The sequence below is a fragment of the Pollicipes pollicipes genome, unplaced genomic scaffold (assembly GCF_011947565.3).
Source record: "Pollicipes pollicipes isolate AB1234 unplaced genomic scaffold, Ppol_2.1 Scaffold_6686;HRSCAF=7923_pilon_pilon_pilon, whole genome shotgun sequence".
NCBI lineage: Eukaryota > Metazoa > Arthropoda > Thecostraca > Pollicipedomorpha > Pollicipedidae > Pollicipes > Pollicipes pollicipes.
Genome location: NW_023596921.1, coordinates 16855082 through 16871546, shown reverse-complemented (window position 1 = coordinate 16871546; position 16465 = coordinate 16855082). Strand labels below are relative to the sequence as shown.

General features: G+C 49.6%; 1 protein-coding gene across 1 annotated transcript in view; it reads left to right on the top strand.

Moving 5' to 3' along the window:
* LOC119107977 (gamma-aminobutyric acid type B receptor subunit 2) overlaps positions 1 to 16465 on the top strand; it is a 100801-nt gene that overhangs the window by 50423 nt on the left and 33913 nt on the right. Inside the window, exon 7 of the mRNA XM_037231565.1 lies at positions 4521 to 4601. Coding sequence (XP_037087460.1) covers positions 4521 to 4601 — 81 coding nt within the window. The remainder of the gene's footprint in view (positions 1 to 4520; positions 4602 to 16465) is intronic.

Genomic DNA, 16465 nt, shown 5'->3' with positions numbered 1-16465 from the left:
TGGTACACTGGTGCAGCAGCAGCGTAAGCATTTAGCCAGGCGTGCCTTTATGGAAGTTTGAATATGTGCGTTACTAAACCGCATACTATTCCGCTGACATATAACCTTTCAGCAACACAACCTTGCAACGAAGTTAGCACACAAGTAAGCAATTCCTGCCATTCCTGCCAGAACCTTCGAAAAGAGTCACTGTGATTAAGCCCATGGGAAAAACCAACGCCAAAATGCAAGGTTTCGCAGAATTTGGGTGTTAATGACTGCATTTATGCATGTATTTTTCACTACATAATGGGTTTAAACTGTCGTAGGTTGTGATGTGCATTTGCAAGGACCAATATCGATGGACAGAAAATAGGAAAAGCCTTATTCCTTGTAGAAACACCAGTAGAATGGAGTGATAGATGGGTCGATATTTCGGCAGCATGCCTTTGTGGAAACGACTTTCAGTAGTAAGTTCAACGTTGCCTGCCAATCCCGTTCGATTTTCAGTCGTTTTGTTTACGGCGAACCACGGTTTAAACAGGTTACCAAGATTCGGGGATTAAACAAGGAGCAATTGTCAGCCATTACTACGATACGGTTCATATGTAAGAAGAATCAGAATACGCGAAAAATGTGTGTACATGCAAACGAATTCAAGTGAACAGTCATCGCGCATCACGTTTCAAGCAAGCAAGCGATTTCAAGTGAACGGGCATTATGCACTACGCGTCAATTATGCATGCAAACGATTTCAATTAAAAAGGCATCGCACATCACGCGCCGGGCTTCTCTGATACATGAAACCGATTTTAAGCTAGCTTGCATTCGCATAATCGGACATGATGAGCTCTTGACGTTAACGTCTGGTCCCCAACTTTTTATAAGAATAGATTCACTTATTTTCGTGTGTGGATGGTCCTCTGCTCTGTAGATGACTTTGAACTCTAAAAGGGGCACAGGCCATAAAGGAGCCATACCTCACTGGCATTCAGCCTAAGCTTGTTTTGCCAAAAAAAGGTGATCAAAAGGGATATTCTCTGTTTTTTTTTAACGTCTGGCTGATGTTCATAATACCTCAAACGAATAGGGTGCAGGGACTCCCCTACACAGACCATGTCCCTTCCTTGTTTTCCACACAGTTAACACTTGCTTCGTAGACCACTTTTTTGCGTGTAAGCCCCTTGAAACCGAGACTTGCATAAATGAGAGGTTTTGCCCCCGGGCTCATAGACTTCGAGATAGAGGAGCGGTAATAAGCTGAAAAAGTATCTGGTAAAATCTTCTATCTCGAACCCTGCCGGCGGCAATATGTGTCATTAATGAAAGTCTGGGTTCAGGGGGCTTGCACACAAAAACGTGGTCTACGAAATTAAGTGCAAACTGTGTGAAAACATGGGAGAAACATAGTCTGGGGCGGAGAGTCTATGCGTCCCGTTGATTTTAGTCATTTAAGAACTACGAGACGCTAAAAACAAAACAGGGAGTGCCCCATTCGGTGAACATTTTTTGGCAAAGCACGCTCAGGCTGTAATCTAGGGAGACATGAGCCCCATGCCCTTTGTAGACCAAAAAGTCATCTACAGAGCATAAAACCATCCAGACAAGAAAATAAGTGAATCTGTTCTGATAAAAAGATGCCGACCGGACGTCAACTCAAAGGGGTCATCGTGGCCGATAATGCGAATGTGATAAGTGCCTTGATATGTGATGTATGCTGGCTTAAATTGTTTACATGTATGGATGCTGCTTGACGCAGGATGCGCGATGCCTGTTCACTTAAATTCTCCTGCATGTACGCGTATTTTTGACACGTTGTTAATCTTATATATGCGATGCATCGCAGTAATGGTTGGCTTTTACTCCTTGTTTAATCCCCTGAGTGTTGGTGACCTCTATAAACTGTAGATCGCGGTAAACAAAAGCTGAAAAAATCGAGTAGGATCAGCAGACATTTATGAACTCACTGCGGACGTTCGTTTCAGTAAAGGCATGTTGCCGAAATATCAACTAGTTTGTTTCTCCACTCCCTTGTTTTTTTCTACGAGGAATTCGCTGTTGCTACTGATTTATCTAAATAGTTTTAAGCTCTTGTTACATGTATTACACAAAACGTTTGACCAATCTGTGTGTTGAAGACGTCACATCAGATCCATGTTGGATTAAGTTAACAAATGGGAAGCATTGATTCCAGAGTGATAAACAAGAGGTTCAATGCATGCCTTTCGTCAAATCCAAATTTTTACTATTCAGAAGGGTTTCGGGAAAATCAGCGTCACTGACCAAATTGAACGCGTGTGACCTAGCTATGAGTGAAAAGCGGAAAAAGGTGGTATGCCACCTTTACCCAGTTGTTATTTCAATGCTGTTAAACTGTCAAAGTTGTACGTATCAAAATATTTGCACGTGATGCGTAGCGTTTTTTGTGGGTGGAAGGGGGGGGGGGCTGGTCAATATACATTGTTGCCCTCATGTCCTTGTGTAACGTAAAACATCGCTCCGATGCCCTCCCCCTCCCCTGCTCTATTTCCGCCGGCACTGGAGCTGGAACATATCTGTTGAAAGGGATTGGGTCACCGATCACGTGACAGGGGAAGGGAGGGGATAGCAACCCTACTTCCCGAAGCGGCTAATGCAAATCAGGCGCAATGGTCCCGAAGACTGGGCCAATCGTCTGCGATCGATGGATTGCCCTAGGCCGTTAGCGGGGAAGGGCGGCGAGTGTAGACGGTCAGAAAGACTCTGACGACGCCCCAGTGTGTGGACGGAGCGCCCGTACCATCCGAACAGAAGCGCTCGTACCATCGCTGTCGTACGGGCCTCGTTCCGAAGCACTTGAATGCAGTGGGATGCTTTTGAAGGAGATGGGTGCGTCAGCACAGTGAAAACAGTGTCAGAGCCATCCATCAGAGACATGCCACAATCTGACCAAGGCATATGGTTCATTTCCATGCGCAAAATTAAGATTTTTATTGTGACTCGGTGGCAGTGAAAACAGTGTCAGAGCCATCCATCAGAAACATGTCACAATCTCACCAAGGCATATAGTTCATTTCCATGGGCAAAATTATGATTTTTAGCGCGACTCGGCGACTTATCCACGCAGGGCAGACGGAGGCGTTGGGCGATGAGCGATGCTGGGCCTGGCTTCAATTCAGTGAGATAAGAGCTCCCCACTAATGACCTGTCCAACTATTCTTCAACGTTTTTGCTTCCAACAGTCTGAACAATGTCCCGATCAATCTTCTGGAGCGCTCTTTCCGAGGTCCACCCGCCTCGCGGCCGCGAGGACTCGCTGGTGCGCAGATGGTACCCGTTTGAGGATTGGGCTTCGGTCGTGGGGAGTCACTCCGCCGTTCCAGAGAAGTGAGCAGCGCACGTAGGCCAAATTGATTGGCCAGTGATGTTAAATTGAGAAAAAATGAGGTAATCATAATCGTGCTTGCATTTTTTCAGCCTCATCCGAAGCATTCCCAGGGTTTTCAGTCGCGATGACGGGTTAGTATAGCCAGCGAGTATAGGTGCATCATACACTCGATCACAACAAAAGAACTGTCCTTCATTCACCGTCCGCACATGGCATATAAAACCTGTTTACTGTAATGCGTAGTCGAAAGCATGAAATGACAGCACGAGCTGAGTTTCATGGTGGTTTAATTTTCAGGGACAAAACTGGTCATCAGTTGGACTGCAACAAGCATTTAGTGATGGGTTTCAGAGCGGCAGAAGCGGCAGATGAGCCAACCGCAATCTTTCTCTGTGGCGGTGCCGTTGTCACCAATTGTAACAGCGCATCGCGGTGTACTTTTGCGGTCCGCTGGTTACAAAATCATTTGTGTTCCGGTTGCCCCTTTAAATCGTTGCATGCTAACCTGATGTGGGCCTGAGAACCTCGCCGCCGCGCATGCTGTTGAAAAAAAAAAATGGCGCGGCATTGGTGAGAGAGATGGCTCATCCCTTAAGCGGTGGCATTCTACCGTTGTCCGAGAGGAAATCAACCATTTTAATGTTATCTGCTGACGTGCTGCGCATATGAAGCTAAAGTGAGATGGCTCGCTCAGCGATTTGTTTTCCCGACCGGACATAGAGAACGTCTGGCGCTCCGCTCTACTACCGTCGCTCTTCTATCATCGCCACTCTCTTCTAGTTTTCATTATTTTCGCCAACGCGTCAGCGTTAATAACGTACTATGCATGCATATCACCGCGATTTGTTTTCTCTCGAACTGACAGGCAGTTGCTCGGCTTTTATCAGGCTGGGGTGGTTTTCTTCAATGTCTGGCAAAGTTGCCTGCCATTTTTTCCAGCGGACCAGTTCGATCTCATATCCATGTGTACATGACAAGTCCTGACGTTCCATAGTTACCTGTGGGTGTCCCTGTGTCTGGCGGGCACCAATGTTCACATGTGTCCGCTGTCTTCCTGACGCCGCACCGCTGTCTTGGTGCTGATCGTGGCCTGCCGCCTCTGGTGATGTCCGGCCCCCTCCGTGGCCCTCCCAGAGCGTGTTCCGGCGCCTGAGCCCGCGGCTCTGCCCCGCAGGCGTACCGGCTGGGCATGTACGGCGACGACTACGCCTGGCTGCTGTACGGTGGCGTGGCGGAGCGCTGGTGGCGCCGGCCGGCCGACAGCGGCTGCCGACCGCACCAGCTGCGCGCCGCCACTGCCGGCCTCCTGCTGGTGGACAGCTTCAGCGAGACGCGCGCTGGCGCCCGGCCCGTCTCCGGTCTGGTGAGAGCTGATGTGGAGTCGAGAGAGGCTGGCACTGATGGCTTCCGGCCGGTCTCTGACTCGGTGAGAGCCGACGTGGAGCTGGGAGCGGCTGGCACCGCTGTCGCATGGCACGTCTCTGGCCCGGTGAGGGCCGACGTGAAGTCGAGAGCTGCTGGCACTGCTGGCGCCCGGTCCGTTTCCGGCCTGGTGGGAGCCGACGTGGAGCGGAGAGCGGCTGGTACCGCTGGCGCATAGCACGTCGGAACGTCACAGGCCTGTGGCCCCATCATGTCCGAGTGCCCTGAATTTGGGATGTACGCGTTTGTCATAACACGCGCCCGGGTGGCCGACTGGATACCCTTCGCCCGAGTTGGGGTGGAGGGTCCTTTAATGCCCTGATATCTCGAAAACTAAGCGCTAGAAACATCAAATTAATGGCTTGGATTGACCTGTACTTGAACTCACTTGCGTCAAAGTTGAGGTTCCTAGGTTGTGACCTTGGTGTCAAATAAGGTCAAACAAGGCCAAATTCCAGATTGGTGTCTCAAGTACCCCCGGAACCCCTTATGTAACAGCATTGCAACTGGATACCTGTGCTAAGCAAAAGGTCAACGAGGTCAGTGATCTTTTCGACCTCCATAAGCTTACGGTGACCAAATACCCACGAGATTGCTCCTCTTCTGCCATTCGAATAAGCATAAGGGATTGCGTTAGGAAGTATGCTTCCAAAAACACAGTGTTGACCTGGGTCATTTTAAACCATTTACCTACTCTGACCTGTAAAAAATGGACCACATGTTTGCCGCAGTCCCTCTCATTAATAAATTCGAAGTGAGCACCAGAAACTACCCCATAAGACCAAGCTGTCAAATAAAAAAGTAGGCTAGTTTTGATCATGTCCTGACCTTCTGACCTTCAGCCCCACGCCAGTGAGATTGAAGGTAATTCAAAATTGAATTGCTTTACTGCCTAAGAAACTACCTCAGATACGTATGGCTTTGCCTAGCACTCCGTCGTTGCATCACATTCACTGATTCTTCAGAAATGCCCTTCGCTGACGCACATGGCCAAGTCAGCGACCTGACAAACTGCATGTAATTTCTTACGGCAAAAGATCACCTGTTAAATTTTCTTCAGCCATGCAAAGTTTAGCGCTGCCAAGCCGTGCCATTCGGAAATAAGGATGGAAAACCTTCGAGGGAAGTCAATTTGACTCTCCCCCTTGAGTGCGTGATAATGTCAACTATAAAACGCTTAGATCCGGTGAGGTGTGTGCCTTTTTCTTAACACGCGCTCGGGTGGGGGGTAAATTGACTCCCCCGAAAGTTTTCCGGAATGGTTCCCAAAGACGCGGCGTACCTGCGCCAAATTGTGCATAGCTGTAGACAACTGAATAGCGGATCACTTGGTGTAACAAATTAGACGTCCCTTGTAAGGTTGTTGACCTATGGCTGGTCAAAGTCAGGCCACGTTTTCAGCGAAGTCAATTTCTAGGGAATCGTTCAGCCTAATGCAACAACGGAGTGTTAGACGAAGCCATACATCTCTAAGATACTTTATTGGGCAACATAAATGTTGAGTGAACAAATTACATCGACCTTAGGTCAGGTATGAAGGTCAGGCCGAAGTCAAAATAAGGCTGTTTTATTACTCTGGGGCTTGCTGTATGCGATAGTTTCTGGTGCTCATTTCGAATTTATTGGTAACAGGAACCGCATTACACATCTTTCGTGGATTATGGCTCCCATGGGAATTTGGACACCATGACCTTCAAAAGGTCAAACAAGGCCATGTCTTTAAATGACCATGCGACCTTTTGCTTAGAAACAGTTATCTAGGTTTTGGGGGCACTTTGAAGACTTACCGGAAATTTAACCTTGTTTGGCCCCATTTGACCCGAAGGTTATGACCTAGGAACTTCAAACTTTCACCAAAGTGAGTTTACGTACAGGTCAGCACCCCCTAAATTTGGTGTCTCTAGCTTTCTTAGTTCCGAGATCCCACGGAGGTGCAAACTGCCCCCCCCCCCCCCCGCCTCCACCGGAGTGAAGGTTATCCGGCCGGCCACCCGGACCCGTGCTAATATGGACTAGAAAGCGATAATATTCGTGTATCGCACTTTTAAAACAGGGGCGCCACACTCAGTGAATCTCAGGCAAAGCTTCAGCACGAAGCGCGTCATCGAGATCATGTGGAGCCAGCTTTTGGGGAGATAAAACGAACTCTTAACGCCTCACCACAACGCTACCTCATACTTAAGGGTGTTACTGCAGTGACAAAACCCCGCGTCATTTCGCAACTGACGCATCTGATGACAACCAGCCAAGTCGATAAAACTGATTAAGACATGATCCACACCTACACCACGAAATTGCTATGACGAGGACGTCTACCCAAGGTAGCCAAGGCGACGCTTTTCCAAATCATATAAGAAGGGGACTTAAGAGCGCAAATATTGTCACTGATATATCGGGCTTAGCAGGGCTGCGTGGATGGGTAAAATAGAAAGCGCCAGGGAGGCGCCATTCGCCAAAATATTGGCTGCTAGAATCCATCCATACGGCTAGAAGGTACACTGAAGTTCAACTACGGCCATGCATGGGTTGAACGGTTATCAAATGTTGCTGCAAAGGCTGCTAACGTTTTTCCCATCAAAAAGAAAGATGTGAGCAGCCAATATATCTGGCATAACATATATATATATATATATATATATATATATATATATATATATATATATATATATATATATATATATATAGCGGTGAATGGAAGTCCCATCATTCATGCAACCTTATATCCAAACGGCATTAAAACTATCGGGGATTTGGTGGATCATAGAAAGTGCGTACTGACTTACAAAGTATTAAGGGAAAAACATCCCGTAAGGTGTGCAAATTTATTGACATGCTTAGGGTGGGGCCGTGCCATGCCGAGACAGTGAAAGATTGTGTTGCGAGATGGAGATATACCTTTCATGTCTGACAAAAACTCCGCTAACTTTCCTGCGTCATTTAAAGGGAAGACAAAACAACAAAGCGACGCAAGTGGAAACATCTATACGTGTTAGGATAACAGAAGCATATTTCTACAGCACAAAATCGCTGGGCGGCAAAAAACATCAAGTTTGGTATTAAATGGGCAAACTTGCATGCTTCGTCTTTTGAGATGACCTTATCGATGACATTACAAACAATGCAGCGTAGGCTAATGCATAGATATTACCAAAATAGGAGGAACTTATTTTTAAGACGCGCAGCTACAGATCCGTTTTGCAACCAACCTGGTCAGGTGGATACACTAAGTCATCTATATGTGGCTTGCTATGATGCTGAGATATTTTTGGATGGACTATTTCTTAGAATGAATTAAAAACTCCTAGATGAGGAACAAGGAAGAGTAACGGAAGTCATAATATTGTTTGGAATGTTACGCCAAAACACAAGTGTGAACATGGTTGCGCTGTCAGCCAAACAGTTTATTGGAATTCAAAGATTGAGACGATGAGATTGCGTTAGAGCTAGTTGATACCTATATCGGCAAGAACCTGCAAAGCGAGAAGCAAAATGCCTTTCATAATGGTGAAAATGGGGACCGACACGAACTGAAACGCGTTAACTTGGAGAGCAGTATGCGGTGTCGGCCGCTTCATGTACCGACATTGCTGATCGCTGCATGCGTGTCAGTGTACGGGTACGGGCATGTGCGTCGAGCGGACGTACAATGCACCTCAAAAAGTATGGTATGCATGGCGTGACGCCTTGAATACCGATAAACAATCAGTTTTCAGTTCAGCAATGCCTGTGCGTGTATGCCACATTTGGATATCCTAAATCCTACCTCCTACCTCCTCCTACTTACACCTACCTAAAAACGATAGCAGTAACCTGCAACGGCATCATGCCGGCGTTATGCATTTCAAACGTGCATCACAAGCAAGCAACTGCGACGACGACATGATCGTGCAGTAACTGTAACCGCAGTTTCATGGTTGTGATGGATAGTTTAGGCATAGTTCACCACATTGTATCAGGAACTCATCATTTTGTTGCGCATATAAGTTTCAAACAGTAAATTTTACAGAGCTTCACCTCATACAAACGAAACCGGCCTATAACCTGGCGCGCGACTGCTGCCTGTAACACACATCCGCAGTGGCACGTGATGTCCAGCGCTCTTGGTAACACACCAAGGAGAGTTCGCGGGCTGTTGATCCGATTGCGGATGGAATTCATCGGTGTTTTTGTGTTTCTGTTGTTTGTCCTGCGTTTAGGTGGGTCACCAGCGTTGGATAGTGCCTGCGTGACGTGGCATCTGCGAATATGGTGTTGTGTAGTCGCTGGGGTGATAAGAGTAGCACGTCAGGCGGTTGTACCATCGTTAGCTGTCACGTTGTAGCTGAATCACCCAAGCCATGTGATTCCCTGTTTACAGTACTTAATTGTAATAACATTAGGCGTATGCTATTTCGTACTGCACGAAATATCTGTGCGTTGCAGCTGTAAAATGTCCATTGCACTCATTTTCGCGGCATTACGACGCCCTTACGCACCTGTGGGACAATCAGTTTTCCGATTGTGTGTGTCTCTTTCATGTTGCTTCATGTGACCAACATTCATCCCCTCGGCCAAACCCCGTTGTTGACCATCGGAGTCGCAAATTGGCACGGATGGTCTCCCGTGAATCCCGCGCGCACGTCCACCTTGCGGCCCCGGTCGGCGGATGGACGTCTAAACAGGTCGATGGACGCAGCGGACGTAGGAGATGAACGAGCGAACGAGCGTAGCTGGACAGGTGGTCCGAAATCCGAGTCCACCCGATCTGCTTGCTTGTTCACTTTTTTCTCTTCATCTTGATCAAGTTCAATCGAGCTCTCTTTCCTTACACCCGGCGCACAGCACTGCTCTAAACACCGCGCAGCGAAATGACGTTTGCTATTGGGCTCAGCTGGAGCCCCGCTTGGTCGTCTAGCACACGTCAGATGATAATTTCTTTCATGGAGGGGATGTTCGAACAATGCTAGTTGCTCTCCTTTCTCTCTCTACTACTCCGTTACATTTTTGGTAAGCGTTTTATGCATACCGGCTATCAAGTCGGCGGTGTGTTAAATGCTGTGGTGAAATCGCCAAAGAAGAAATGCAACTCTCTGGCTACATTAGCAATGTTCCACATTGGACGATATTGAATCAAACATCGGATATAACGAACTAAGCTGACGTATAAATATTTGTATACCTTTAAGTTGAAAAAATGCTCTAGACAACAATATTTATGTTAAGTAAAAATGTTTATCATTACGTCATTGCTTGATTGCATCATGGAGTGTTTGTATAACGCTGAGGCGCTGGCAAAATTGCCGTGCAAAATTGCCACCTTAGCAATCACGTATAGCTAGCAATAGAAAGAGCAATCAATTTACTCGGCGAGAGCTGACAGTGGCGGTGCTGTAAGTGTTTGGTGAGCAAAACTATCCTTATGCGCTCATGTATATGTCCTTGTTCTTGGTGTTTTTGCACATTACCGTGAGTTTCAGCTTTTTCCTTGCATTTACATATCCGGTTATGGCGTTATTCTTAAGTTATTCGGAGGCAGTTATTTGTCTGTAATAGCTAGCAGTGACCGAAACTTACTCAGCGTGCTCAACAGTGATTAAGAGCCAACTGACATCCACTTTATTTTGAAATCATGCTCACGGACACCAGATCTGAACGGCTCGATGTTGGAATTCTTCTTTATCTTGAACGGCACATGACCTATGGAGTGGCTGGATCTGAATGGCATTGCCATGGTGTCATGCATGCGTAAATGACCTTGAAATAGTCTGCACGAAATGGTCTGTATGTCTTTGCGGGCGTATAGCTCAGGAACTAGAGAGTTTTAGGCATTAAGAAGGAAGGAGCTGTGAACTGCGCCGAATGGTTAGTTCAGTTTGAATCTCAATACAAATATAGAAAACTCCCTTTGAATAAACTACATCAAATGGTCCAAGCACTGCATAATTCAACGACGTCTTTGTTGAGCTTTTGATGGATGCAGTACGCAGAAACTTAGAAAGGGCAGCGCGGAGATGCAGCATATTTGAAACACGGTAATGCCAACTGAGACCATCACCACCCTTGATCCACGTGAGCACGTTTTTGCTTAAATGTCTAGTGTCTAGATACGTGATAGTGTCATACTTGTAAAGCGCTTTTTAGATCTAATTTTCCGCATTGTAGTCTAGTCCACTCCACCAATCTAGAACCTATCTGACTGCCAATCACTTTTATTCATATCTCGAATACATAGCGGCTCATATGGTCGTAGCAAACATGATAATCTAATTTGCAACAATAAATAAAATTATCGCGAAGTAATCCGTGTAAGTTCATCAAATTTGAGCAAAATTAAGTAGAAATATGGTGAAAATGATTGTGTCACACTTAGTTTCAAATTTGCATGTCAGCCTTGAGTGAGGCTTACTCCGTGCGAGATTTTAGAAGTCGATTTCATCCTAACCGTTTCTTGTGCCATTCGAGTTTTTGACGCTGGAGTCATCAGTTTATTTTAAGTAAGCTAAGTAAGTCGTTTTGCTTGGCCGGTATTGAAATGCAATCCTGACGTTACCAGTAGTTTGCGTGCTTCGATCCCGTCCAATCCAGTCCACTAGTTTACCCACGATTGCGGGTAGGCTCAACCCGTGGCGAGTTTCAGCACGTTGCACCATTTGTCATCGAAAAAGCTGTCGCTTTGTCGCTTTGCTTTGTCTCTCGTCGCTTTCATACTTGCGAAGGAGTTTATCACCCAAGCCGTTTTGCAAGCTTTCAGTGACGCATGGTTAGGTCGCAGCAAACCGTACGGTAAGACGAGCCGCGGGAGACAGGAAATCTGAACGGGCATCCGGGCCGTCTAGAGGGCATCCGGGCCGTCTAGAGGGCATCCGGGCCGTCTAGAGGGCATCCGGGCCGTCTAGAGGGCATACGGGCATCCAGAGAGCAATCATACGAGCATCCAAACGGCAATCATACGGGCATCCAGAGGGCAATCATACGAGCATCCGGAGGGCAGTCATACGGGCATCCAGAGGGCAATCATACGAGCATCCAGAGCGCAATCATACGGGCATCCAAACGGCAATCATACGGGCATCCAGAGGGCAATCGTACGAGCATCCGGAGGGCAATCATACGGGCATCCAGAGGGCAATCATACGAGCATCCAGAGCGCAATCATACGGGCATCCAAACGGCAATCATACGGCCATCCAGAGGGCAATCGTACGAGCATCCGGAGGGCAATCATACGGGCATCCAGAGGGCGATCACACGGACATCCAGAGGGCGATCATACGGGCATCCAGAGGGCAATCATACGGGCATCCAGAGGGCAATCATACGGGCATCCAGAGGGCAATCATACGAGCATCCAGAGCGCAATCATACGGGCATCCAAACGGCAATCATACGGCCATCCAGAGGGCAATCGTACGAGCATCCGGAGGGCAATCATACGGGCATCCAGAGGGCGATCACACGGACATCCAGAGGGCGATCATACGGGCATCCAGAGGGCGATCATACGGGCATCCAGAGGGCAATCATACGAGCATCCGGAGGGCAATCATACGGGCATCCAAAGGGCGATCATGCGGACATCCAGAGGGCGATCATACGAACATCCAGAGGAAGAATTCGGTGTAACACGGCTGTCACCGACTGGCGGGCAGCTGAAGCGACGTTAACGTATCTCTCCATCAGTCGGCTGTGAGATAGTGCGGGCAAATGGGAGTTGACTGATGAAGACGCATGGGTGCATTTCGCAGCCATGCAGCCTTTTATTGGCTCTGATTACTTGCCTCGGGCAGCCTTGCCCCGGGACGCTGCTAGAGGGGAGAAGAGGCACGTTGTTGACCAAAAGACTGGCTTTGCGGTGCCCCCGTGGCCGTTGGGGCACCGTTGGGGCGGCGCCCGAATGCCCTCGTCGCGCCGACGACGACTCCATTGTGTTAACAGTAGGGTCCCTTTAATCAAAATACCTTGTCCACGTGAGTGCTAGTTAGCTTCTTTCTCTGAACAATAGTTCGCCCTCTCCGGCGTCCAGTCCCGTCGTCGCCCCGGATTGGGCAGACAGGTCCCTTATCTGAACACTGGCTCGTCCTCTCTGGCGTCCAGTCCCGTCGACGCCCCGGACTGGGCAGACAGGTCCCTTACCTGAACACTGGTTCGTCCTCTCTGGCGTCCAGTCCTGTCGACGCCCCGGACTGGGCAGACAGGTCCCTTACCTGAACACTGGCTCGTCCTCTCTGGCGTCCAGTCCCGTCGACGCCCCGGACTGGGCAGACAGGTCCCTTACCTGAACACTGGCTCGTCCTCTCTGGCGTCCAGTCCCGTCGACGCCCCGGACTGGGCAGACAGGTCCCTTACCTGAACACTGGCTCGTCCTCTCTGGCGTCCAGTCCTGTCGACGCCCCGGACTGGGCAGACAGGTCCCATGCCTGAACACTAACTTGTCCTCTCTGGCGTCCAGTCCCGTCGACGCCCCGGACTGGGCAGACAGGTCCCTTACCTGAACACTGGCTCGTCCTCTCTGGCGTCCAGTCCTGTCGACGCCCCGGACTGGGCAGACAGCTCCCTTACCTGAACACTGGCTCGTCCTCTCTGGCGTCCAGTCCCGTCGACGCCCCGGACTGGGCAGACAGCTCCCTTACCTGAACACTGGCTCGTCCTCTCTGGCGTCCAGTCCCGTCGACGCCCCGGACTGGGCAGACAGCTCCCTTACCTGAACACTGGCTCGTCCTCTCTGGCGTCCAGTCCCGTCGACGCCCCGGACTGGGCAGACAGCTCCCTTACCTGAACACTGGCTCGTCCTCTCTGGCGTCCAGTCCTGTCGAGGCCCCGGCCTGGGCAAACAGTTAGCTCCCCTCCCTTAACATTGGTTCGCCATCTCTTGCGTCCAGTTCTGTCGAGGCCCCGGCTGGGACACACAATATGAATCGCCGTCTGGATGTGAGTGGGAAGGAAAAGGACGAGTAGCTGCTTTAGTTTTGTAGCCTTGGTGGTCAGCGCAGAAGCTGGCAGCGGATGGACACTCACATAGAAAACGCATTCTTCTACCACTAACAAACAGTACCGGAAATGCGTCTCCATTAGGTGCAGAACTCGAAAACTATGCTGGACTGTCTCCCAACATCCCTTTTTGAGCCCACAGCCTGTCTCCAAAGCTCATTCAAGAAAACAGGCTCTTAAGATTAACTTCTGAACATTTTTAGATTGAATTATCTTCTTACACAGTATCTAAAAGGCGTATTCTCACAAATTCACCCCATTGTAAGCACGGTGTTTCTGGGCGCGTTTAACCACTGAGCTTCCTTGGACGTGAGGGAAGCAGGCGTTGGGATGCACCTCCCATGTCATTTGGGACAAATTCGCTTTGCAAACAGGACTCGGACACCGAAAATACCACAAGCAATATATTTACTCAAATTTATATTGCTTTGCCACCTGCTGCATGTTTCATACTCAGTCCACGATGTAAACGAAGCTGGGGTGTGCTATAAATACTGCTAGCAAAAGAAAACAGAGTTCCCTTACACCAATGATAGACATTCGTGACCTCCAAGACAACAGGAATATGAAGGCATGGCTGGTGTGAACCAAACCTACCTTCCCAATTACTGGCTGCCCACTTTTCTGTGGCGTCCATGCCTGCCATCTTCTTCCCGCACCAAACTCGCATTGTTTTAGCGCAACACGACTGGAGCCATGTTTGTTGACCGTGTGTCTCTTGAGGTTTTCCGCATACCTTCGAAAAGACATCCATCATATCCACACTTCACTTTTTTGACGTGATAGATATGGTATCCTGGGCTCATGCGTGTGGGCCTTCCACGAGTTTGATGCGCGGCTAATAAAAGCTGATCCTTATCGTCAATGGAGAAACGCGCGCGGGGGGACAAGATCTTCTATCTTCCAGTTCGATGCCCCTCTCCCAACGCTCCGACTTCCCGCCAAAGCACGCCGGGCAATGGCGCGCACACCTCACACACGCGCACATGTGGTCTAAGGATGTGCGCGATGAGGAGAACGCGCGATGAGCGGATGAGCACGACGAGCGCGCTGTGAACAAGAGCGTGTGACGCTATTATGTCGTCAATTGCCATATTTTCATCTAGTTATGTGCAGCGTCGTGACAACAATAAGTCACGTTTTCCCTTCTGTATACAATAAGGGGCTACATGAAACTTTGATAGCCCTTCCTTCTTTCAGATATCATTTGTTTTAAACTGAGGTCATAACACGCGATACCGTGGCATTATTTTCTCCGAAAAAAAATGAAACCGGATGCAGAATTCGTAAGGGTAAAAAAGTTTCAACCCCTTGCAACCGCTGTTACTGCTCCGTCCGAGCGTCCCCAGTCCTGTCTCCTACACAGCTTTCGCCATGTCGATGTGGACGAGTGGGGGGGAGGGGGGAGGGGGGGGGGTGGACAGAAGGGGGAGCGGGGCATGGCCATAGGAATGTGCGCGGGAACCGAACCGTCCGGATGTTTCCGCAAGGGAGCGGAGAAGCCATATGGGAAAGGCCCGGGCCAGGCCCGAAAATGCGTTGGGCGGTCGGGCCAGCGGAGCGCTCCGTCCGCACGTTAGCCAGGGGGTTGAGGACTCGGCCAAGACCGCGGGGCGGAGGAAGAGCTTTTTCAAGACGCTCCGGCGTCTCTTTGAACTTTTTACAGTGTCCCAGAATGGTCCCAGCTGGTGTTGCCAAGTAAGCAAGCGCTTCGACCTCTGATTAGGTGGTTGCCACAAGTTGCATCCTGTGATTTCGTTTAGTCGTAGACGCGAGAAATGAAGGGTCGAAATAAGCACCCCAAGTCGGTATTTTGTATTCAATTTCCTTGATGCCTCTACCCTCCAGATTGACACACTTGTGCATTCATCTTTCGTGACCTATAACGATACGCCACGCTGTATCGATGCCCGCCGAGGCGTTCTGTCCGGATTGTGGAAAAGCTCCACGGGTGTTTTCCGATCCCCGGTCGGGAATCACAGCCGTCCGCTATCCAAACAGGCTGCCGTGTGCATTGGGGAATGGATCCCCCCTCCCCCTTCCCCACCGATCTCTTATGCAATCCAACCTCGTAATCACGCGATGTGCTGGAGCGTCATGTTTACGGATACGCATATCAAGTCATTATTTTCTAATGAAAGCCGTCGGCGGCAGCAAAGCTACATCAGCAGAGGGGCAGAGAGATCAGAGCGTAGCGCCTTCTCCGAACATCCCCTCTTGGTTGACGTCAGGCCAGCACAGAGCTGCCACCAAACCTGTGACATCTTTTCCGCATCTGTCCTGCTGTGCTCCCCATCCCTGACCCACTTCCTTCGACAGTGTGGGCGGGCCCAGGTCTTCTATGCGCTGCGGGGGGTGCGGCCTTGCGTGCGTTGTCTCGTTGCCCCCCCCCCCCCTCCCCCCGTCTACAACGCAGCCCGGCTTATTACCGTCCGGAGGCGACGGCGCTGGCGCCGCCGCCGCCGGACCAAATGCTTGATCGATTCCGTGTTTGTGTCGCTCGGGAGCCACGGCCGACGGCGGTGCGTGGAGAGGGCGTCTGATAAAGGGGAGGGGCGGCCGGAGTGGCCACGGCAGGCGCTACGGGGCGTTCGTTCTGTCGCTGGCGCGGAGCGAGCTTAGCGTGCAGCCTGTCTGAGAATGGCCAGCTTCGTTCGGTCACGGACTGAGCTCAGCGTGCAGCCTGTCTGAGAATGGCCAGCTTCGCCCGGTCGCTGACTGAGCTCAACG